Genomic DNA, 24,042 nt, shown 5'->3' on the forward strand with positions numbered 1-24,042 from the left:
TCATAGAGTATTTGGGATTGTTGCTACATGCACCATTCTGGGTGAATTTTGTGTATTTATTGAATTGCTACGAATAAATAAAGCGAAAAAGTATTCATCACTCATGAAACGTCTTTATGCTTTGCAGGATGTCAACACATTAAAGATTGGTTTTACAATTTTAGCCTTGAACTAAAATCCACCATCAACACTAAGTCCCCTGCCTAGCACATAATGGTTGCATTATTGTGGGGTAGGCATGAGATGGTGACAGTTCAAATACTAAAACGATTAAGCTAAATTAAATACATATTTACCGCATAGATGAACACCGTCCTATGCCTCAAACGTCCGGGGCTGGTCAAACCGTTCCTTTTTTAAGTATCCAACGGCTTTTCCGATCTTGATTAGGGTTTGGAAGAAAGCACGACTTGGTCGGTGTTGAATCCTTATCCATCGGGTATACCTCGCCGCAGCCGCTTTTAGTCTTCCTTTAAGGTTTCCTCGACATATATGTATATGTAGGGATTTTGAACCACTTTTTACTGTTTTGCGATAGGATTTTCTAGCAGAAACTTCATCATGTCAAACAACAGTAGATCGTCTTCTTCATACCATTCAGGGTCTTCTGCTAAACGTGCACGACCTGCATCTCAGTGTGAACCTGAGCTTCATGATGAATCCCCTGCTCGTGTTCTCCGAGTTAAGAAGATCATACCGGTTCGTTCTTATTTTCCTTTTCTTTTCCAAACAGTTGCTTGTTCTTCATGATCAGGCGAATAATCCTCCCTTTTTTGCAGAGATACCCCACTGGAACATGCGTGACGGTTATCGACGATGATGACTTAACTAGTCCTCTTCCTTCAATCTCAAACACACCTACCCCTGCGGACCTTGAAGATGCTGATCTGGGTATCTCATCTTATGAATACCCCAATGCGGGTCTTTCATTCGATATCCACATGAAATGCCTATCTTCCATCTATCGAGTTGTCGGTGGATTCTTAGTGCGGAAGGAGTTTGTGCCTTTGTATACAAAGGTATGGAGAAAGTATGGCCACATCACAACCAGGAACATAGTTCGGCATTGTTCATCTGCTTTGGTCACCATGGTAAATTGCCTTCTTCCCATGATTGTTGAGATGGAAAACATCGTTATTCGCATCGTTGCTGAATCAAATCTTGAAAAGTGGGAGAACATGGTATCTACCTGCGAATCCATGGAGTTCAACGTGGGATGGTTGCGGCAGCGTCTTGACATCATCAAGGTTGATCGAGCTGGTATCCTTGTGAATGTAGTTCCTGCTGCGAAATCTATCTTGGAGGAGGAAAAGGCCATGGCTACGGAATCAGAGAAGGTGGAGCAGGAAGTTCAAAACTTGAAGAATAGGACGGAGAGATACCAAACTAGGCTGAAGATGATGCTCTCAAGGAACTACAATCTGCTGGATGGCCTCTTCTAAGTCGTGCCTCCTTATTGTTAATTTTCATGTCATTTTTTTTTTTGAACAAGTTGATAATTCAAATGTGTAATGAAAGATGCATGTATCGTCATGTCACGGGACAGTAGCGGGACAATGATCAAGCATGTTATGCCTTGAGCCATTTTCCGTTAATGACTTCTTCTAACTTGCCTCAATCTACTTTAATGATCTTGTAGTAGCCGGTATTGTAACCCTTGGTAATACGTAGGGACCTTCCCATTTCGAAGAGAACTTTGGCGCAGACATGTCTTGCTGGATGTGCTTGTCCGTCTTCAAGACTAGATCTCCTACTTTAAAAACACGTGGCTTCACAGTCTTGTCATACGCCCTGGAGATCTTATTTCTGTACACTTGAGTACGTTCCTATGCCTTGCTTCTTCGGGAATCGAGAGTGTCTAACTCAGCGATTCTTGAGTTAGATGCTTTAGCCTCGTTCCACTGGACCCCACTTGTTGCTGCAATCCTGGCTGGCGGAACCTTGATTTCTGCTGGGAGGATCGCGTCCGCACCGTAAACAAGTGAATATGGAGAAACCCCAATAGAACTTCTAGGTGCCGTCCGATACGCCCATAGCGCCGTCGGTAACTGCTCGTTCCACTCTCTGGGGTTGTCATGTACTATCCGACTGAGAATACGAATTAATGTTTTGTTGGTGCTTTCAGCCTGTCCATTTCCTTGAGGATAGTAAATGGTGGAGAAGACCTTTTTAATCCCATATTCTTCAAGCAACTCTCGTACCTGTTTGTTGGCGAAGGGGGTGCCGTTATTAGGGATAATGTGTTTAGGCACACCAAAATGACAAATGATGTACGCTTTAATGAAATCCGCAATTGTTGCTCTTGTAGTCCCTCGTAGAGGAAAGCCTCATGCCATTTGGTGAAATATTCTGTCGCGGTTATGATATACTCATTCTGCTTCGATGACGGCGGATTGATCTTCCCAATAATGTCAAGTCCCCAGCTATAAAATGGCAATGGACTGCTTATCGAGTGTAAAGGAGTGGAAGGTGCGTGAACAAGGTTCCCATGAGTTTGACATTTGTGGCATCTTTGAACAAATGCAGCTGCGTCATCCTCCATGATCGGCCAATATTATTTCTCGTGTATCTGGAGAAACAGTTTCCTCTTCCCTTGATGTTCCCCTTCATGCATTTCCTTCAACATGATTGGAATCTCTACCTCGGACAGGCACCGTAACAGATCACCTCAAGCTTTTGCGATACAGGATCCATTCGTGAAATACGAATCGCTTCGCCTTTTGTTTTATCTTGAAAACATCCTTTTGATTAGCAGAAGTTACTCCGTCGTGGAGATAGCTAATATACAGCTCTCTCCAATCCCCAGCATGACTTATGCCGAAAATCTCCAATTGACGTGGCGGTGTTTGACAGTTAGATCAAGTCTTTTGGAGTATCCGAGATTGGGTTTCCATTTTTGGCTAGTAATAGACCAGGCGTTGAAGACGTTGATAGAGCGTTACTACCAACTTTTGTCCAAAAATTTCATCGTGAACGCGGTTAAGCTGCAGCTGCGCTTCTTCATATCCGAGACATCTTGATAAGGAGCCATATGGGTTTCGATGATATAGCATACCATGAAGCATGAAGAAGTTCTGCAGGGTTTTGAGAATGACCGTTTCTTGAGAAAGCGAGATGTTGAGTTCTTGAATGATAGGAGTTCGCCAATCACAGGTCCCAGTGTTTTTGCATTGTGAAAGCCATGTTGATTCTATCGTCCTCCTCTTTACCGTCAGGGTTTCTTCTAAACCTTCAAACTGTAATTTGGATGCCAGCGTGGCTAAACAATCGGCATGCATGTTTTTTTTGCGACCAATATAGGTTATGGTTGCATCAGCAAAGTAGTTTAATAATTTTTGCGCCTCTGATCGATACAAGGCCAGCGTTACCTCCTTCAACGCATACATTCTATTCATCTGATTAACCAGTAACTTAGAGTCACCTCTTATCTCCAGGCGAGTGGCACCTGCTTGTTTGGCTATTGACAGTCCTATGAGAAAAGCTTCATACTCTGCTGAGTTGTTGGTGCACTGAAAGTCCAACTTGAAGAAATGTGAGAAAACTTCACCAGTTGGAGACACTAGGACCACGCCTGCCCTTCTAGTGTTATTGCTAGGAGTGGCAGAGCCATCGAAATACAGCATCCATGCCTCTCCTTCGACAACGGAGATCTTTGGAAATTCTCCAGGGAGATCCTCGTGTAGTGCAGTAGTGCCTTTTCCAAGGAATGTTGCCAGTAAATCTGTAACGGATTGTCCTTTGATAGCCCTTGGTGATGTACGCGTTATGTCTAGCTCTGACATTTGAAGAAGCCACTTGACCAGCCTTTCCATCAAGACCGGCTTTGAAAGTAAAAACTTCGCAGGATCAGATTTAGATATAAGCACCACCTTGTTGGACAGAGGTAATGTTTGAACTTCTGAATGGAATTAATCAGGGCTAGGCATGCTTTTCCGCTTTGGGATACCTGAGTTCAGCATCTCTTAATATTTGACTGAAATAGTATATGGGATGTTCGACTCCCTCATCATCCTCCTGAGCGAGCAAAGCCCCGACGGCGGTATCACTGAATGCGGTGTAGAGGCACAATGGTCTTCCTTGGACATGGGACTTCATGACCGCTGGAGACGACAATATCCGTTGAATCTTCTGAAATGCTTCTTGGTGTAGTGTAGTCCAGACGAAACTCGTTCCTTTCTTCAGCAAGGAGGTGAATGAAGCAACGAGCTGGAACAAATCAGGTATAAAACGTCGAATGTAGTTCACCTTGCCCATGAAGCTTTGGAGATCCTTCACAGTTCGCGGCGGCGGCATTGTGAGGATAGCTTGGGTCTTGGATGAGTCCACCTTGATCCCCTCAGCAGTTACCTGGAATCCCAGGAGCTTGCCTGAAGAAACACCGAAAGCGCATTTCAAAGGATTCATCTTCAATTTATATTCACGACACCTTTCGAACACTAGCCGTAGGACTCATGTGTGATCCACCCGAGCTTTCGATTTGACTATTATGTCGTCCACGTAGTCTTAAACTTGCTTATGCATCATGTCGTGGAACATTGTCGTCATAGCGCGTTGGTATGTTGCACCGGCATTCTTCAAACCAAATGGCATTATAGTATAATAAAAATTTCTGAGAGGAGTTCGAAAAGCTATCTTACTTGCATCATGCTTGTACATCCTTATCTGATTGTACCCGTTATATCCGTTCATAAAGTAGAACATGCCGTGTCCGCTGGTGGCATCTACCAACATGTCAATGTTAGGTAGGGGAAAATCGTCTTTGGGACAGTATCCGTTCAAGTCTCTGAAATCCACGCAGCACCTGATTTGTCCGTTCTTATTTTTTACGGAACCACATTAGCCAACCAAGTCGGATGATGAATGGGTTTAATGAAGCCAGCAGCTAGAAACTTCTGTATCTCAGTCTTGATTTGCTCTTCCACCTCGTTCCTGAACTGCCTCGGGACTGTGATCGGGTTAGATCCAGGTATGACATGTAGATGATGGGTGACCAATTTTTCATCTAAACCAGGCATTTCTTCATACGTCCAAGCGAATATTTCCTGGTATTCTTTGAGAAGTTGCACGAGCTTCGTGCGTTCATCCGTGGACAAAGTTGAGATGATGGAGATAGGCCTGGGAGATTCTTAATTCCCGATATTAACGATTTCGAGTTCATCAGTCGTGGAGTTGGTGTCGTCTTGCAACTATCATTGAGCATCTAGCACCTCTTCTTGTGACTCGTCGTTGTTGCAGCATTCCACTGGGCGGAGAGATTGGGCAACAGTCTCCCCTGCTAATTGCTAACAGCGGCGTCGATACACAGTTTTCTCTTTCTGATCACGGCTCGCTATAAAAGTTCGCTCCCTCTTAGTGTGAACGTGGGTCGTGGCTTCACCAAATGAAGAATAACGCCTTTCCAGCAAAGATGCATCATGGGGCTTAGACCTCAATGATGCAAGTTGGTCCTCCTCTTGGATTGACGCCCACGTGGGGAGTGGGATGCAATGAACTTTGTTTGCTTCTTCCCGCGGAGCTTCTCTTGGTTCAAATAATTCCACTCCATATATCGGTGCGTAAGGAGACAACGATGCAGGAATACAAACGACTTCTTTACTCAGCATAGTCTTCAGGCACTGGTGATACGTCGAAGGGACAATCCTGTTGTCATGAAGCCACGGTCTCCCCAGTATCATATGGTAGTCCGGCTCCTTTTCTATGAATTCGAATTTCACCTTTGACTGAACGGGCCCTACAGATAAATTCAGATTGACATACCCGGACGTGTTGGTTTGGTTTCCTTCGAAGTCTGTCATCGTGGTAGGTCACCGTACGATCTTTCCTGGGGAACCTTGGCCGTCCTGAGAGTCTTGAGAGTAATCACATTCGAATATGCTCCCGTGTCGATGAGAGCCCTCTTGAACTCTGAGTCCTTGATGCGTGCAGCAACATGTAGGTCCCGGTTGTGACCTTCCTCCGCCATCATGTCTTCTTCTGTAAATATAACATTATTCACAGACATCTCTGATGTTTTTGAGGCTTCTGGGCGCAAAAGAGTTAAATGCACGTCCAGGGCTATCTGGTTGATTGCAGCAAACGTCTCCGCCCGCTGGTTCTTCGAAAGATGTAAAAGTTCGCATAAACTTTCCACTAGAGAAGCCGCTTCCTTATCCACCGGCCTCTGGTTCATAGTGAAGTTATTGACTTGAGGAGGATCGTTGCGAGGATCAGTCCCCAGTGTAGAAATCTCCATGACAGGAGAACCGCTCATATCTGATGTCATTTTGATGAGGAGATCGAGTATGTCGTTTATTGCTTCTTTGATCAGGTCCATGTTCTTCGTGTGAACCTCCTGCACCCGTGCTAATTCGATCAATGTTGGGATTCTTCCGGTTACACCATTAGATACACCGTCGGGAAGAGGGGTATCTCCATTGGAGGAACTTCAACCAAGATTTGAAGTTGTTGGGGGAGTCGTAAGACCAACCATTTTGAAATTAACCAACCGGAATTGGGTATTAGAGAAATTGACTTCACAACCGAGAGACTAATCTCCCACCGTGGTCGCCAATTGTTTATGGGTGAAAACTGTTTCTGCTGGTTTTGGTAAATTTGGGTGTGTGCGGATGAGAAACGAATCTAAACCCTAAACAAATGCACTGCACGGGAGTGCTTTTGATTCGAGAGATCAATCTATACAATTCTGGCCTAAACCAAGAAATGGCTGTTCCAGACTTGCTTCGGTCACAAAGTGAAAGAGATGGGGTTGATCTTAGGAAGGGAAGCGAAGAAGGTGTTGAGATTATGAAGGTGTTGGTTGTTTATGACTTATATCAGAATGATGAACTGGCTTTCACAATGAAAGCTATCAGTTATGGTGTTTTCTGGATACTGATGACAACACTTGGTTTTTCTGTGTTTGTTCGTGTTGTTTGGAAATAGGAGAAGGACCTATTTATACAAGTCATTAAGCGAAACCCTCATCTCGTAGGAAGTTGAGGAAGTTGAGTGATAGAGTAGTGGGGTCGTGTAGGTGATTTCACGATCACGTCTTAGCCCACTTCCCTCATCATCTTAACCGTCCATGCCTCCTGACACATTCTTATATATGGGTGTGTTGCACGCCGCACGCTGTAAACCGCCAGACCAATACCCCAGTAAGTATCCACCAGTTTGTGACATGTTTGATGTCTCGAGTGAGTGGGTCGAGTCGTGGGACCCGCCGCAAGAAATAACACGTGATGTTATTAGGTTAAATAACTAAGTTATTTAAGAAATTGATATTCATGAAATGTCGTGTATGCTCGATGCATGTAATGCATTGAAAACAATCAATATGCATGAAGCATCGATGTTTTAAGGCTTAACCGAATAAGTCGCGGATTAAGCGTCTTAAAATAGCATCACACACAACCATCTTCGAGTGATCGTTTGGAGACCGTATGGGCGATCTATCTCCTGGTCGATCACTCCCTATGGAAGAGCGGCGGACGGTGATCATCGAGGTGTTTCATTGGCCCCCTAGTTCTTAACATAAGTTGTCCGACCAAGCTAGCAAAGTTGGACGGACGAGATGGTTTGCGGCACTTATTTGCGACCGTTGATGGAATCCTAGGTTTCCTAAGAGGTGCGCAAGCATCCCTCTTTGGTTTGACCGAAACTACTCATGGGCGCCAATTTTGGTGGGACCGATTGGTCGTGCATGGAGACAGTCCGTTGTTGTGCACGTCTATACCTCTCTGTCCCATGAAGGCTTGATCTAGGCCACTCAAGTTGACAGGCGAAGATGAGTGGTCGTGATCGATCTGCTATAGAAATCCATTTCCGCAAAGGATTTGGAATCCGCGTGACATGCCACCTTTGGGCGAGCGTTTCGAGGCGCTCGGCCATGGTTGTCCCAGGCTGGTCGGTCACACACATAGGTGGGCCCACGGTAATCACGTCAACATCCTTGGGACCTCTTGAGTCTATATCTACACCCTCTGTTTATGCAGCGCCGCAAACCCTAATTAGAGTTTTAAAACGGTCACCCACGCGTGACTTTTGCCAATCGGTTTGGCAAGCTATGCGTCTCCTTTGGAGAGGTCGATCGTGTGGGGACCACGTTGGGCTTACAGTGAACATATGTGCACCTCCCTGATGGTCCTAGACGCGATCTAAGCCATCCAAATATGATGGCTAAGTTGTATGGTTGAGATCAATTTAAGACGCTAGTGGAATTTCCGTGACCCTTGAAAAGCCTCTCGCCCATCATGTTTTGGGAAAACGTTCATGGTTCTATGACCATGCCGTGAGCAAGTCGATCAGGTAGGGACAGAGTGGGCCCGCCAATGTGTGCATTAGCGCTTCACTGATCATTCGCGAGATGATCTAATCCGTCCAACCAGGCTGGTGAAGTTGGACGGTCGTGATGATTTTAAGACTGCCTTGAACAGTCTAAGCTCGTCGAGCTTCTTCCAAAGCAGAGCAACCACCCTTTTTTAGGGCTGGTGTTTGACGTGCTGGAAGGAGTTCGTGTGATGTTTGACCGGTTAGGGAATAAGCGGGACCGCCTGTGGTCATCACGTCAATCGCATACTCTTGCCAGGGTTTGGCTAGGCTTGTTAAATTATGTGGCCAACTTGTGTGGTCGCGATCGTTTCTGAGACTGATATGGACAGTCTAGATTTTCCTTAAGGAAATTAATTGCGTTCGATCGAGCTGAAAGTGCATCGATTTGAAATTCTCTTTGTCTGGGAGTAGTCTGTACGGGTATTTCGTGCATGTCTCAAAATTTGCACTTGGAGATTCATGTTACTCTGCTGAGAGTGAACACTCAGTCGTCATGTCATGCTAATAATGAGAGCTCGGCTAGGAACAACACAGGAAACACTAGGCTAGTCGTGCATTAATTAATAATGCTAAAACTCACAGAATATTTGGGATTGTTGCTACATGCACCATTCTGGGTGAATTTTGTGTATTTATTGAATTTCTTCGAATAAATAAAGCGAAGAAGTATTCATCACTCATCAAACGTCTTTACCCTTTGCAGGATGTCAACACATTAAATATTGGTTTTACAATTTTAGCCTTGAACTAAAATCCACCATCAACAGAGAGTATATGGCTAGAGGTATTAGCTTCTTTTAAAGCCTTCTGTTTTGCCAACCAATATGAAACCCTTGGTTCATTTAACGTTCCTTTCCATCCATCTCTATATTTCTCCCCATATTTTTGGACCCACCATGTTCGCCGCACGAACAAAAATTTATTTTCCTTTTTCCATAGAGAAGAAACCCAAGGGCGGAAAATAACGATACACCTGTTTTCAAAGGTATGTCAATTCCACCCGTACCCAAGGCACCTTAAGTAAATTCCCCACTTAAGGAAATCGTATCCGTCACATGCGACTCACAGCCACAACCTATATAAACTTTGTTTTTCTTGGAGACGAATAGAAAGAGGAGTTTTTGTTTCTCACATGATTTATGAAGATCAGAGCGAGTACGCCTCAGGGAAATCATCTTTGTGCAACCGATAGACAAGATGTCGACTTCAGACAACGAACCAGTACCGATGGACATTGAGAAACAAAGAAGGGAAGGTAAGAGGACTCTCATATTTCTTTGTTTCTTTTGATTTCTGAAATCAGTAAGTTTATCAGATCTGTTATTAAGAGTCTATGCTCGGATCTCTAATTATGTTACTGAAACTAGATCTCGATTTTTTTTTAGGTTTTAATTCAATATTCTTTTTCTATTGACGTCCAGGTTTAAAATGCGTTATCGAGAGGATGGTGGGAACTTGGTCCATGATGCCTGAAGAACGACCAGACATTAGAAAAATGCGTAATACACTCGAGACTTTCATCAATTGAATCTTGACAAATATTTTTATTTTTTCCCCTTCAAGTCTCTCTACTTCAGATTTATTCTGCATTCTCTGTTTTTGATTACCTTAACTCGACTTTTTGCTTCCATCTTCAGCTCGGGAACAATTTGCGGAGTATCTGAGGACAACGAATGCTGAAAGGAATCGCCTATGGGATGAACATCTTGATAAAAATCAAAAGGATCTGATAGCTAAAGAAGCGTCACTGCTAGTGAAGCAACGGTGCGAAGCCAAAAACAGGGAGGTTATTGAAGCTAGAGAAATGCAGACGTACTTGAAGAACAACCCGTTAATTAAGAAATCTTTTATATCGGATATTGAAAGATACAGTAGGATATATGTTTTCTCTTTCAGTTATTCAAAATTGAAATCTCTGAGTACAAGAAGTTCATCAAATCTCTCAACGACGACAATTCATACAAGTATTATTACATGCAATAAAATTCTATATTTATATCTATATGTTCTTCTGCGATATAAATTAATAATTGTGTTTGGTGTGTTGCAGGTTTTATTTTGGATGTAAAAAAAACTTTGTCAAAGATTGTTGGACTGGTCTCAGAAGAAAAGTTCAATCCTCAACTCAAACTTGGAGACCGTGGATATAAAACTAAAGAATTGCGTCCTGGTCTCCATAAAATTGGAAGTGTATGAAAAAAATATGCGCATTTTCTTCACTTTTGACAGCTCTTAAGTTTTATTACTGCGTCCTAATCAGTTGGGCCTTTTAACTTTCCAGATGCTTTACAATTACGATGATGTTGATGTTCTTTTAACTGACTCTTGGATTGATGATAACTTCCTTAGTGAAAATCGTTCGCCGGGGTACTGATTTGTATTATGAAAAACATAATTCCCTTATTGGGAATATTGGAGTTATGACGGAGATATTCTTCTTATTACAGAAGTTATGACCGGAGATAATCTCCTCTATGAAAATAAGGAAAGCAAGATAATATATTCTCTAATACACCCCCTTAGTCTGCGCGGGAGAGGAGCAAGCGCTAAGACTAGAACGAAAACGAATAAAAATCTATCGTGGTAGTCCCTTGGTGAATATCTCAGCATACCGGTTTTCAGACGGGACGTGTAAAACATGAATATCACCAATACGAACGCGTTCAAGAACAAAGTTTATGTCAATCTCCACATGTTCGGTGCGCTGATGTTGAACAGGATATCCAGACATATCTATGGCACTCACATTATCATAATACACGATAGTAGCACGTCATAGAGGTATATGAAGTTCTAGAAGAAGGTTGCGAAGACATGTTGTTTCAGCTACAGCGTTTGCTACCCCCCTGTATTCTGCTTCAGCACTGGATCGAGAAACTGTTGCTTGACGTTTTGAGGACCATGAGAAGAGGTTGTCGCTAAGAAATACACAGAAGCCAGAAGGCGAACGACGTGAGTCAGGACAACTCGCCCAATCAGCATCAGAGTATGTTGTTAAGCCAGAGATAGCGGAGACGGAGAGAAATAATCTGTGGTCAATGGTGCCCTGAAGATAGCGAATAATCCTCTTAAGGGCCTCCATGTCAGGCTCTCGAGGATCATGCATGAATAAACATACCTGCTGGACTGCATATGATATATCTGTTCGTGTGAAAGTGAGGTACTGCAAAGCACCGGCTAGGCTTCTGTACAATGTGGGATCCATAATAGCAGGGCCAGAGGTAACACTGATCTTGGCATTGGTGTCGACCGGAGTATCCACTGAGTTGCATTTTTTCATGGAGGCACGAGCAATGATGTCCTGAGCATATAGCGACTGAGACAAAAATAGTCCTGAGGATGAACGAGTAATAGTAATGCCCAAAAAATGGTGTAACGGGCCAAGGTCAGACATAGCAAATTCCCTTTTCATCAAATCAATGAAGCGGGGAGAGCATTAGTAGAGGCAGTTAAAATAATATCATCAACATATAATAATAGGTATGCCGTCTCGGATCCTGATTGATAAACGAAGAGGGAGGGATCACACACACTACCACGAAAGCCACAATTAGTGATAAACTTGGAAAACCTCTGAAACCACGCCCGTGGAGCCTGCTTAATACCATAGAGAGACCTACGTAGTCGACATACATAATCATGGTGATCAGTATCAACAAAACCCGGAGGCTGATGCATATATACTGTCTCGGTAAAGTCACCATGGAGAAACGCATTCTTGACATCTAGGTGATGTATGGGTCAAGAACTCGAAGTAGCAATAGTAAGAACAATATGAATAGTAGCTGGTTTGACAACCGGACTAAATGTTTCAAAACAATCAACCCCAACCTGCTGAGATTTACCATTAGCAACTAGATGAGCCTTGTGTCGTTGCAAGGAGCCATCAGCATTATATTTGTGACGAAAAATCCACATGGAACGAATAACATGAGCGTCACCTGGTCGTGGTACCAGTTCCCACGTATTAGTTTTCAACATAGCATTGTACTCATCTTTCATGGCAGCATTCCAGTTAATGTCCTTAAGAGCATATAGGTGGGAACGAGTGATTGGAGAAATATGACGTAGGGTCTGGACATGTATATTAAGGCGGTGGACTGGACGAAAAATGTCGTGGGAGGCACGAGTGGTAGGGCGGGTAGGAGTTATAGGGACAGTGGATGTAGTGGGGGAAACTGACTCAGTTTGAAACGATGTAGGTATGAGAGGAGCAGGAGGTGACGTGGTGGGAGAGACTGACACATTTGTGGGAGAACCTGACACAGTAGTGGGGACAGCAGTAGACGCTGTAGTGGGAAAGGAGGTAGATGTATTGGGAATAGAATCTGACGCAGGAGAAATAGCCATAGTGGGATAGGCAGTACGGCGATGTGGTGGAGTGTACAAGTGTGGTGGAATGGATTGGATAGGTAATGATTGGTTGTCAGTGGAAGTAGGATGTGTGGAAGAGTAAGAAAGGTGATCAGTGTAGGGTGGATTAAATAAATAAGGAGATAACTCATCATAAGTGAAGTTATTTTGAGGAGGGTTAGAGAATGGAAACACATTTTCATCGAATGTCACATGACGAGATAAAATTATTTTGTGTGTGGTGAGATCTAAGCAGCGGTATCCACGGTGGTTGGGAGGAAAACCAAGAAAGACACACCTAGTGGAACGAGGGGCAAGTTTGTGGGAAGTTATGGAGGAAAGATTTGGATAGCAAAGGCAACCAAATGTATGAAGATGGTCATACGTTGGTTGGCGTTGATAAAGAATGGATACAGGTGAGTTATTACGGAGGACTTTGGTGGGTAGAATGTTATGGAGATAAACAGCCATATAAAGAGAGTAAACCCAATATTTAGGGGGAATGGAAGCGTGAGACATAAGAGTGTGAGTGATGTCGTTGACACGGAGAATCATGCGTCCGGCCTTGTCATTTTGAGAGGAAGTTTGGGGGCAAGAGAAACGAAAAACAAGACCATTATTACGAGCAAAAGTATGGAAAGAAGAATTGTCAAATTCGCGGCTCATGTCGCATTGAAAACATTTAATTTGACGTTCAAATTGAGTTTGAACAAATGAACGAAATTCCAAGAACTTTTCATAAACTTGAGATTTAAACTTTAGTGGATAAACCCAAAGATAGTTGGTAAAATCATCCAGTAATATAAGATAATAACGGAAATCGGTCTCTATGTTTAAAGGAGAGGTCCATAAATCACTGTGAATGATATCAAATAGTGCAAAAGTAATGGAATTTGATTCATAAAATGGTAATCTAACATGTTTACTAACTTGACATGAATGACAAAGTTTAGAATACTGATTCTTATTAAAGTGAATAGAATTTTGGGTACGTAAAACATCTAAAATAGCCTTGCCGGGATGTCCAAGACGACTACGCCAAATATTTGGCGAACAAACAGCAAGAGATATGGGGGAAGACTGGGACGATTTTTGAGCTGGCACGGAAGAGTTGGTGATAGGGTAGAGCTCCCCAGAACTATTTCACCGAAGGATAATTCTCCTCGAACTCAGATCCTTTACAGAAAAACCATACGGATCAAACTCAACAGGCACACGATTATCAGTGGTGAACTTACGAACGGAAACTAAGTTTTTGATAATATCGGGAACAACAAGAGTATTTTTGTGTTGAAGGGTGCGAGAAGGGAGGTTTATGAGCTTGGTACCACTAGCAGTAACTGGAATGATATTGTCATTGTCAACTAAGATAGACCGTACAGTACTAGAATTGGAAACGTTATGTAAAGTACCTGAATCAGCAGTGAGATGCGAGGTAGCACCAGTATCCATGTAAGAAGCATCATTGGGTTGTTGTAGATGCATAGAACTATATGTCTCAGCAATGTCTGTGAGCTGCGGTAGTTCCGTTGATGCACAAACCGGGTGAATGGATTTCTTTTCACCTTCCATTGATTTTAATTTTTTAGAGAAAATATGATCATAGGGGGGTGATACCATCTTGGATTGATGATAACTTCCTTAGTGAAAACCGTTCACCAGGGTACTGATTTATATTATGAAAAACATAATATCCCTTATTGGAAATATTGGAGTTATGACGGAGATATTCTCCTTATTACAGAAGTTATGACCGGAGATAATCTCCTCTATGAAAATAAGGAAAGCAAGATAATATATTCTCTACTGACAAAACCAAAGACGAGGTACTCAGGTAGGGTTGAAGTGTGGGTCATTAGAATGTTGTTAGTTGCACTTATATATAATTATTGACAAACTAGAGATGATACTGCTTTCTTTAATTCCCATGAGATTTAATTTTGCAGGAAGTTTAAGGAATATAATGAATGCGACTTTGTAAAGACAGGCCAGACACCAATGGCACCGGTCAGGAAAAGCTATTCCCTGAGGTGCTTGTATAATTTGACAATTGTGTTATACTTTGACGTTCTCACCATTCCTTCCTTGGAATTATCTTTGTTTCAGTTGGTGTTTGGGAAAGATGAGGTTTTGCCTTTACCTCCCCGTTCAAGTGCAATGAATTTGTGTCCCAAACTAAAAGAATTAGGCATGCCTGTTGAACTCAGTGGTGGGTTATATTATTATGTTATATTTTGGTGATTGGCGGTTTACTTACACTCATAACTAGTCTTTGATTGCATTAAGCTGACCGAAACATTTAGTGGGTGTGATACGTGTGACAGAGCATGCCACTAAAATTCTGGTTTGTTTCTAAAATTCTGGTTTATACAATCCCTTGAATCTAGCAAAATCTTTAGCTAGAAGAGGAGGAAGTATTATGGGCCTTGGCCACATTTGGGATGCTTAGCCTAGTCTTCGTTTTTACTTGCCCAAGTCTGCCAAAGTCTAGTGCGTTTCTTCACATAACCTTTTGTTTGATGTGCTTTTTATATTTTATAACAATCCAGTGCAGAGACTTCTCAAAAAAGAAGATGTTTAATTATGCCCTTGTGCCATTATGCTGCTGGAGTGCCTCCACTGGAGAAACAGAATATTTTCAGTAAGGAGTTGCCTCTTGTTGCTGTACTTCCGCAGTTGTTATCCTCGTACTTCTTATTGACTGCAAATTTTTTCTTTGTGCTTTTATATTTTTATGCAGAGTGACCGTGCCTAATTACAGCTAAGTCGGAAGATGTTTCAGATGAGGGTCATGTCAAGGGTGAAGATCGGTGGTGAATGACTGTCTATAACAACTAGACATGGCCAACCGAATGGTTTAATGCAGTTGGAATGAATGTTATAACAACATAACAACTAGTTGTAAAAGGCTATACAGAAACAGAATAAAATTGCGGTGAAAATGACTTACTGAGATGTTTAGTTGTTTTTTCTGTCCATTGAGATGTTTAGTTGATATGGGAGTTGGGATATAGGAGTTAGCAAGTGTCTTGCAAAGAATAAAAAAATTAAAGAATGGTATTTATTAGGACGAACGAGCGAAGCGAGGACTCTACGTATGGTGATTTTGTGTCACTGTGAAGCGGGACATTTTTTTCCAATCTAACAAAAAAGATTGGATTTGGTTCAACAATGAAAGGACAACACTGTCCCTCCTTGATTTTTTTCCTCTCTTAAACAAGCGTAAATACTTACAACGTAGAGGGCATTTTTGTAAAATTAGAAAAGCAAAAAACCGGAACCCAGTTACAGGTCCTGGGGTCGAATCTCGGCGACCAAAATTTCCAATCTGTTATTTTTTTTCCATTCTTTCTTCTTCTCCTTTTTCTTCCTCCCAATTTCTCTGTAATTCCTTCACCACCATCTCTGCTGCGCTATTTCCGCCTACACCACTATCAGAATTCAGGACCAAAACCGCCACCAGTACCACCTCCGTCGCCACTAACACCACCACTACCACCCAGCCCACCCTCCATCAGCCGCACCAATACAAAAATCAACACACTACACAAATCTCAGTTATTTCTATCTCCTCAGTTTTGTCTCAGTTTCAACATCTCAATTACACAGAGATTCATCAAATTCAATCAAAAAACTAAAAAAAAAAAAGGAAAAAAAAATTAAGAACCCTAAAGTTCTAACATATTCCTGCTTACATTCTGCACATAATACCACCATCAATTAAACCAAGCAACTCAAATAAACATTAATCAACACACAAATTGAAACCCATGATGAATACATAAAACTAGAAACTAAAAAATAAAAACCCAATTCTTTTAAGAGCCCTAAATTTCTTCAGTTATGCAACAAAAAATTCAAAGCATAAATCCATCTCTTGAAGCAGGTGGTGTAGCCCTGTTCATCAACCCAGATGCTGATGCTGCCGTTGTTTTCTATCGAATCAAAAACATAATTTCAAAACCCACGATAACATCACCAAAGAAAACAAATTTTCAAAAATTAAGAATTTTGGTATAGTGGAAGGAAAGAGGGAAATGAAAAGAAGATTGAAAAAAGAAAACAAGAGATTAATGTTTGTTTTGATTTACATATGGTTCAAGTAGTAGAAGAATGTGGTTCTGTAGCAGTTGGGAATGGGTGGCGGTACAAAAGGAGAAATAGAAAGTAGAATTAGTAACATGTTATAGTGGCGGCATGGTTTATTAGAGAGGCGGCAGTGTGATAGTAATGTCCATCTAGTTGGTTAGGGGTTGTCTTATAAAGGGTGTAAATTAACTAGATTATCCTCCTCATTTTTTAACCTAAATCAAAGCTAAATTGAAAATTTGTTTTTTTTTCTTCTCTTCTCCTCCCATCAACCGTAACCTCCATTAAAATTCAAAATTTCATCATCTTCGATTAATCGACGATTCGAAAATTAATCAAGTGTAGTGTAATGACTTAGATGAGATATGTTTTGAAAACCCAGTTACGATTTGATTTATTTTGTTCGATTTAAGTTTAATTTCTATCAAAAATTAGGGTTTTAGATGAAAATTGATATTGAAATTTTTGGGTTTATGTGAGTTACGGTTGATTTTAACTCAATTACGAACCGTAACCGGATATTTTGATGTTGTTACGGTTGGTAATATTTCAATTACCAACCATATGTTCTTATATCTGAGAATTTTCTTCAGTTACGATTGGTAACCATTTTATTTTACGAACCGTAACTCAGTTAAGGTTGGTATCGAGCATTTAGTTACCAACCGTAACTCAGTTACGATTGGTATCGAGCATTTGGTTACCAACCGTAACTGAGTTACGGTTGGTATCGAGCATTTCGTTACCAACCGTAACTGGTTTTACGATTGGGTTTTCTTCAAATTTAACCAGTTACGGTTGGTAGTTCATCTTTTACGAACCGTAACTTCCATTTACGGTTGGTTATGAGCAAAATTCCAACCGTAAATAGCTCTGAAAATGTAAAAAAAAATGAATTTTTACGTATTTTAGATAACTTTGAACAACAAAAAGCTAGTTGGGACTAATTTAGAAGTATGCCCGATCATTTTCAGGTCCTGATTCTTCATTTTGTTGGTTAATTTCTTCAATTGATTGAGATTGTCCTTCTCCTCTAAACTTTCTTTTTTAACTCTAAAAATTTGATTTTGGTTTTGATTTTGAGTTAATATAAGTGAAATTAATCATTAACACTAAACTTGATTATCATCATTAAACTAGGTTATCAATTACGAGGATTAATTTGTCATTTCCAGTATTTTTTTTATAAAGGACACCTTGAATGATCATGTAATGATCCTTTTTGTCCTATTAAAATGCAGCCCTTCTAATAAACCATGTCGCCCCTATAACAGGTTACTAGAATTAGGGCTAGGGCACCCGCACTGCATCGAAGAGTTTCTATATATTCAATCAACGGCTACGATACACATACATTCTATCTATGGTTAATTCATTAGGATCAGTTGCTACTGGGCCTATGTACTCTTCTTTTTACCACTAATCCGTGAGGTGGACACCATACCACCAACATGCATTACATGTAGCCATTTAAAGCATGTATTATATTATCTGATACTTTGCAAATTCACAAGTCGTTGATGACGGAATTTATTATGGCCGAACTGAATTGTAAGTACAAAATTTTATTTTGCGTCAACTTTATTCGGTCGGCCATCCCACCGTGACAGCGGTCATCTAGTATTAGCGTGAGTACAAAATACAATTAAAATCGACACTTTTTTTTTTAATCTAGGAATCTTAATTTTTAAAAGATCATCTAATCAAGTGGAATTAAAAATCAGTGGAACCACACATACCTCGCTCAAGGCCACTAGACAATAAAAGTAGACGATGACTTCTTTATGAATATATTCCTTGTCTTGCGGATTGATGGAGAACGAAACTTGTGAGAATTAACTCCGGTTAATCAACATTTGCGGGCTAACGCTGTTTGAAGATCATACATGGCACAGTTCAAGCTCAAAAGAATTGTTTGGATGATTTGAGCATATTTTATAGCACGAAATCAGTCAACAACAAACAGCCTCATGCTCCTTTTGCAGCTTCTCCCATAAACATAAGACCATGCTTGGGTTCTGATAGTGAGCGAGAATGTAACTTTCTTCGCAACCAGAAATTTTAAACCGATCATCCGTCATGTAATGCACTTCTTGCCCATTCTTCTTAAACTGGTCAATCCATATACCCATTGCTACATCTTCTAGTTTAAACAGCTTAAAAAACAAAACAAAAAAGAAAGAATATATCAGATTCCTACAGCCAAGTACGTTTACATTTTAGGCTTTTAATCCTCCGTTCCTTGGGTAAGGCAGAGTTAATTACCTTGAGATATCTTTCCTGATGTCCTTGAACAATGAATTTTGCGACATCACGTGACAGAACATATCCTGGACCATGAGCCCATGGTGGGTATAAAGAATGTGGCCATTCCTATAAAAAAGAATGACGGTTTCCATTCATGTGGTTCACTGATCCGATAAGAAACATAAAACTTAAGGAGGATGGCATACATACCTCATCACTGATATACCATTTACTATCTCTTTCTCTAATTGGTTCTGAATCAAAAGATATTAGACCATACAGGAGGCCATTAGAAGGCTTTTCCTTGAGACCAGCCAGGATTTCATCTATTCTTACGAAGGCATCATCATCTGTTTTCATTATATATTTTGCAGGGAGAATTTTAGTCTGCAAAAATACAAGCAACAGAAACTTATCATTTACTGGTAAAAAAAAAATCCATGAAAACCTTAACATTAAGTTCGACAGACACATTTCAAAAAGAACTTGTAATTTTACGACCGGAAATTTAATATTTACCCCCATTAAACAAATGGCAATCGTTTTCAGAGTGATCAAATCATAATAATCAACAAAAGGCATAAGTTGGATGTCTCCATATGTTTGAGCTTCTCTCCACAGCTCAGCATTGACTATGCTGTTCTTGTTCTGCATTTTTAAAATAATTTGAGTCAACTAAGCGATTTGTATGGCTTCAATAAGAGAGCATGATTAACATAAGATACTTTAAAACAGATGAAGCTTCTATAGAGTTGTAGAGAGTAGCATAACTTACAAGACCAACGAAAAAGCGAACAGCCACTTGCCCAGAGCGCACGACTTCATATTGCATCCAAGACCTCCTTAGCGCCATTCGACGCTCAAAATTGTTTCCAGTTGAAAAAACTCCAATAAGCATTATAATTCGTTTCCTGGGAAGTAGAGGAGCTTTGAGGCGCTCGATATCAATTAAATCCAGGTCTTCTGATACAGGCAAGCCAGTAGCTAAGGCAGATAAAAGATCCAAACCACCGGTAACTTTAATATCACTAACCAACCATGGCTCAAGTTTCTGTAGTGGTAGAAATATAAAGAAGGGTCAAAGGTACAATCACCAAACTTTGAAGAATTTGATAGTAATGACCAGTCTTCTCTAGCATTCTGACATCAATAAATTCACTTCTTACCTCCCTATAGGCAAAAGAAGTCTCATGCCTCCCATTAACAGTCATATGAAATCCCTCGACACCAACCCATACGGTGGCAGTGAATGGATTTCCTTCCACAAATGGAAAGTTATAACTCGTGTGAGAACTTCCATGAGAAGCGTTGGTCAATTTCTCACCATTAGGTTGACGCCGACTGATGTTATCTTCATTGACAACTTGTTCATTGCAAAGAACAAGTCCATCAACTGTAATATTTTTCCATTAACATATGGAAGAATGACAAATATCAAGACCACCATTTTGACACTACACACACATATATTAAAACAAAAAAACTTAGAAGGTTTTACAAGAAATTACCTTCAAGGTTACTAGTAGAGCGACGGGCAGGACACTTCTCGTCTTTCCCCCAACCACTACCAGCAGTCCATGCATTTTGAGTTATGACTGGATCTTCCTTGAGTTCATCTCGCGGAAGACTGACTTCATAATGCAATACAACAGGAGGATGTATCTCATCCTTAAGTTTCGAACCTATAAGTTCAATCTGAAAGCTTCTATTCAATCCATTAGGAAATCCCACTACTGTAATTGACGAATCCTCAACAAGTCCACAAGGAAACTGAAGACTACTTCCATATCTCAATACACTATCATTCTCCATACTAACAGAAAAAGAACAATTCTTATTGTCTTCTACATGACTACTACTACTACTACTACTGTTCTCCATAAGCCTTGAAGCTTTTTGTTCGCTTAGCGTAGACAATAATTCTTTCCATGAAATTGAAGCTTCTATAATCCCTTGAGTTGTTTCGGGCAAATAATCCGACCTAGACAAAATTGTACGCATATGAATCCATACATCTAACACTTTAGCCTCTTCTTTACTTATTATATCTGTGGGAGAGAATAGTTCACTGAGACCATACACATTAATAACATCTGCCCTCTTTGCATCATTTGGAATTAGCCGTGGCCGGGATGACTTAATGGCAATCGAAGCATTGGTTGGATGATTATTAAAGAAATCATATGCCGCAGAATGCTTATTAACTGAATCTTTTGTAACGAGACTATATCGTATGAGTAAAATTAAAGCAAGTGCAATAATTAATAGGCCACCAGACCACTTCCTCATTAATCTCATTTAGCTGAATTGCGTACTACCAAGAACAACTATATTTCACCATACCTAAAATACCCACTCCTCACTGAGACCAACCCTACTTATTAGTTTAAGATTTAAGCTGAAAACCAACAAATCTCAAGTATGCTTTCCTCCAATTTCCTACCAAGAATCCAAAATCACTTCATTGAAGTAGTAAACTAGGTTTTGTATCAAATACTGGTTAAGATAGATCATACCTTTTTTCAGCTCAAAATAGTGCAAACTGCGAAGTACTGCATCTGATGAACTTCCTCATCTCAGTAATGAAATCCAAGGAGAGGTTGTTCTAAAATACGCGGAGCGTGTTTTACGCACCCTTGTCGGAACATTGGAGGCAGTTATAGTTCTGGGCGCTCTCTGAGTCTCTCCTTTACTTGAGAGGAGCACAAACAATTTTACTAAGGGCGGGCATGATGATTAAATTGTGGCTGTTTTGGCCGGTTCGCATGGGAGTGGCCAACACACTCATATGTCATGACAGCTGGTCTGGCAAACTGACCGTGCCACACTATGGGAACATAGTTAAACGATCGAGACTATACTACCAACGGTCAAGTCTCGATTACTGGCGATCTAGTCTCGATCGTTCACGGTTGGTACTCTATAATGTATAAGTAGCACATTTCTTTTCAGTTTTCGTTCATACAAATTATTTTTTCTCTTCTAACTTCTTGTTTTCTTCTCTATAGATCAAACAAAGTAATCTTTTGCTTTTAAAAATGAGTACCAAAATAAATAGACAAAGAAAAAGAAACATATAAGACAAAGAAAAATTGACTAGCGGAATATATGATGGCGTCTGGGTCCAGGATAATGAAAAAAAGTTCGTAAATATTACGCAACTAGTTGGTCTTGGTGTATAACCTACGCATATATTAATCCATCCCGAACGAGTTGGTTTACCTAAAGTAAGAGGTGGGTGGTCTGAGATAATCGAAGTATTTGGGCTCCTCCCTGAAGATGTTCAATACTCCTAGCAAAGATATCCTTGTCAGTGTTTATATTTTATGAAAGGAAAAAACCACATGACTCAAGTTATGCGATTGATAGTAGAACATTGGTGGAACACTGCAAATACATTCTTTTTCCAAGATTTCGTGTGTGGTAAGTTCTATTTTTTTTAATTCAATTGTTAGTTTCATTAATATTTAATTATGACCATGTTGTTTCTAGGGTTTGCACCATTAGATTTGTATATGTTAACGGGAATAAAATGTGATGGTGATTTACTTTAATTTAACCAATTAAAGTGGTCATCGGAAGGAAGATGGAAAGAACTACCTCCCTTGTATTCAAATGATACTGAAGGAAAGTCAGAATCCAGAATATTACATTCAAATGGGCTAAGAGTGTCTGGGTTGAAGGCTTTTTTGAAGCGTTATTCTGCCAAGAACATAGTCAGAGTTTAAGATTATCCCGAGCTTGCATGTATTTTCTTGTTATGGTTGTTAGGCCAAGTTATGTTCCCTAATGTTGGCTCAGTGACTTTAATTGGTTTTCTCGACTCTTTAAAAGATTCAACCAAAGCGCCAAATTATGATTGAGGGTCTGCAATTTTAGATGAGCTATATTTAAGTCTCGGTAAATTCTCTTGTGTGAATAAAGATAACTTGAATGGATTTTGGTTCGTTTTGGAGGTAAGAACCACAATCCCTTTCTATTATTTGATTCATTATCGAGTTAATTGTTGTGAACGTACTAACACAACATTGTTCATCAATGTTATTTTCAGTATTTGTGGTATACTTACTTCAGGGTCTGCGAACCTGATCTTCACGAAAGCCGTATAAGTTTTCTAGTCGTGTACAACTATAAACATGACCGTGATGTTGTATACTTATATTGACGAACCATGAACCAATAGCACAAAGAATGCCTGAGTTAAGCCTCAAGCGTCTTTTGTTTTACGGTCATGGGTCATGGTATTTGCTACTACGGAGAAAGATATATGTCTCAGCTACAACTCAGAAAAGTAAAAGCAATCAACCCATTTCCAACTTCAATAATTTCACGTGATAATTGGATAACGTTAATCAATAATGGACAATCTTGGGAAAACTGAAGATTTGGTCCAAATCCCAGATGATGAATTTGATTACTATAGTTGGTTCCAGAAGATATGCAAACTAAATATTGTTGTTCAACCACAAAACTTGGGTAATTTTGATTTTCCCGCACTTTCCAATTTTTCACTTACCGATCTTCCATCCCAACCTTCACCACAGACAGGCGAAGCATATACGTATCCTAGAAGGAAAATGAGTTCAAATATGCCTCAAATATCTTGGGAAGTATAGACTTTATCTCTCGTTTGAGATATTGTTACCGTTCCACTTAGTCCTGAAGGTCTGCAGCAGAGGTATCCATATTACGGTGTTGTGGTATCGCCAGAAGAGTATCAGAACCAGTTGAACACTTTGACTCTTCTTCATGAGGATCCCAGAATTTTCACTTGAGAGAGATGCAGCTCCAGAGGGAGAATTTGATCTATGAAATGCCTGAGACTCCAGTAGGTCGTGATGGCATGTCCCTGCTAGGTAACAGTCAAAGAAGTCGTGGAAGTCGTGGTGGAGGTCGTAGAATTCGTCATTCTACTCCAAATTTAGTGGAAGAGACTCAGGAAGCAACAGCAGGAGGAGACGTGAAGATCACGGATATCCGGTTCCAAACCTCTAGCGGTTTCATGCCCCAAGGTCCTATACTTACCCCTGGTGGTGGCCTAAA

At 40.6% G+C, this 24,042-nt stretch overlaps 3 protein-coding genes across 4 annotated transcripts; all 3 read right to left on the reverse strand.

The window, feature by feature from the left end:
• Window positions 1-1,826: 1,826 nt before the first annotated feature.
• Window positions 1,827-4,404, reverse strand: LOC113350683. Its single transcript, XM_026594815.1, has 4 exons — window positions 4,348-4,404; window positions 3,947-4,206; window positions 3,369-3,804; window positions 1,827-2,201 (listed from the first exon to the last, which is right to left on the reverse strand). The coding sequence occupies exons 1-4, from the start codon at window positions 4,402-4,404 to the stop codon at window positions 1,827-1,829; spliced, it is 1,128 nt and encodes a 375-aa protein (XP_026450600.1).
• Window positions 4,405-11,083: 6,679 nt separating this feature from the next.
• Window positions 11,084-11,704, reverse strand: LOC113350684 (uncharacterized mitochondrial protein AtMg00810-like). Its single transcript, XM_026594816.1, has one exon. It carries the CDS (start codon window positions 11,702-11,704, stop codon window positions 11,084-11,086), a length of 621 nt encoding a protein of 206 aa, XP_026450601.1.
• A 4,118-nt stretch (window positions 11,705-15,822) lies between these two features.
• On the reverse strand, window positions 15,823-21,561 carry LOC113347006 (hydroxyproline O-galactosyltransferase GALT3-like). 2 transcript variants are annotated; one of them, XR_003358688.1, is made up of 8 exons: window positions 20,508-21,561; window positions 20,166-20,392; window positions 19,775-20,050; window positions 19,519-19,647; window positions 19,210-19,386; window positions 19,018-19,125; window positions 18,492-18,908; window positions 15,823-16,598 (listed from the first exon to the last, which is right to left on the reverse strand). XR_003358688.1 is itself a non-coding variant. In XM_026590577.1 (7 exons), the coding sequence occupies exons 1-7, from the start codon at window positions 21,295-21,297 to the stop codon at window positions 18,705-18,707; spliced, it is 1,911 nt and encodes a 636-aa protein (XP_026446362.1). In that variant the 5' UTR covers window positions 21,298-21,561; the 3' UTR covers window positions 18,259-18,704. The 2 variants fall into 2 exon arrangements, 1 of the variants encoding a protein (XP_026446362.1); XM_026590577.1 differs by lacking the exon at window positions 15,823-16,598 and having other exon boundaries at window positions 18,259-18,908.
• Between the last annotated feature and the right edge of the window lie 2,481 nt (window positions 21,562-24,042).

Source organism: Papaver somniferum, chromosome 2, assembly GCF_003573695.1.
Source record: "Papaver somniferum cultivar HN1 chromosome 2, ASM357369v1, whole genome shotgun sequence".
Lineage (NCBI taxonomy): Eukaryota > Viridiplantae > Streptophyta > Magnoliopsida > Ranunculales > Papaveraceae > Papaver > Papaver somniferum.

Bases quoted from the DNA above. Each gene is read 5' to 3' on its own strand.
- LOC113350684 (XM_026594816.1), bottom strand. From the start codon at position 11,704: ATGTCTGACCTTGGCCCGTTACACCATTTTTTGGGCATTACTATTACT.
- LOC113350683 (XM_026594815.1), bottom strand. From the start codon at position 4,404: ATGAATCCTTTGAAATGCGCTTTCGGTGTTTCTTCAGGCAAGCTCCTG. The intron at 4,207-4,347 runs GTAACTGCTGAG...GATTTGTTCCAG, and splicing joins GCAAGCTCCTGGGATTCCAG to CTCGTTGCTTCATTCACCTC. The intron at 2,202-3,368 runs GTAACGCTGGCC...GCCAACAAACAG, and splicing joins GAATGTATGCGTTGAAGGAG to GTACGAGAGTTGCTTGAAGA.
- LOC113347006 (XM_026590577.1), bottom strand. From the start codon at position 21,297: ATGAGATTAATGAGGAAGTGGTCTGGTGGCCTATTAATTATTGCACTT. The intron at 20,393-20,507 runs GTAATTTCTTGT...AAAATATTACAG, and splicing joins CTCTACTAGTAACCTTGAAG to TTGATGGACTTGTTCTTTGC. The intron at 19,648-19,774 runs GTAAGTTATGCT...TTAAAAATGCAG, and splicing joins TTCGCTTTTTCGTTGGTCTT to AACAAGAACAGCATAGTCAA.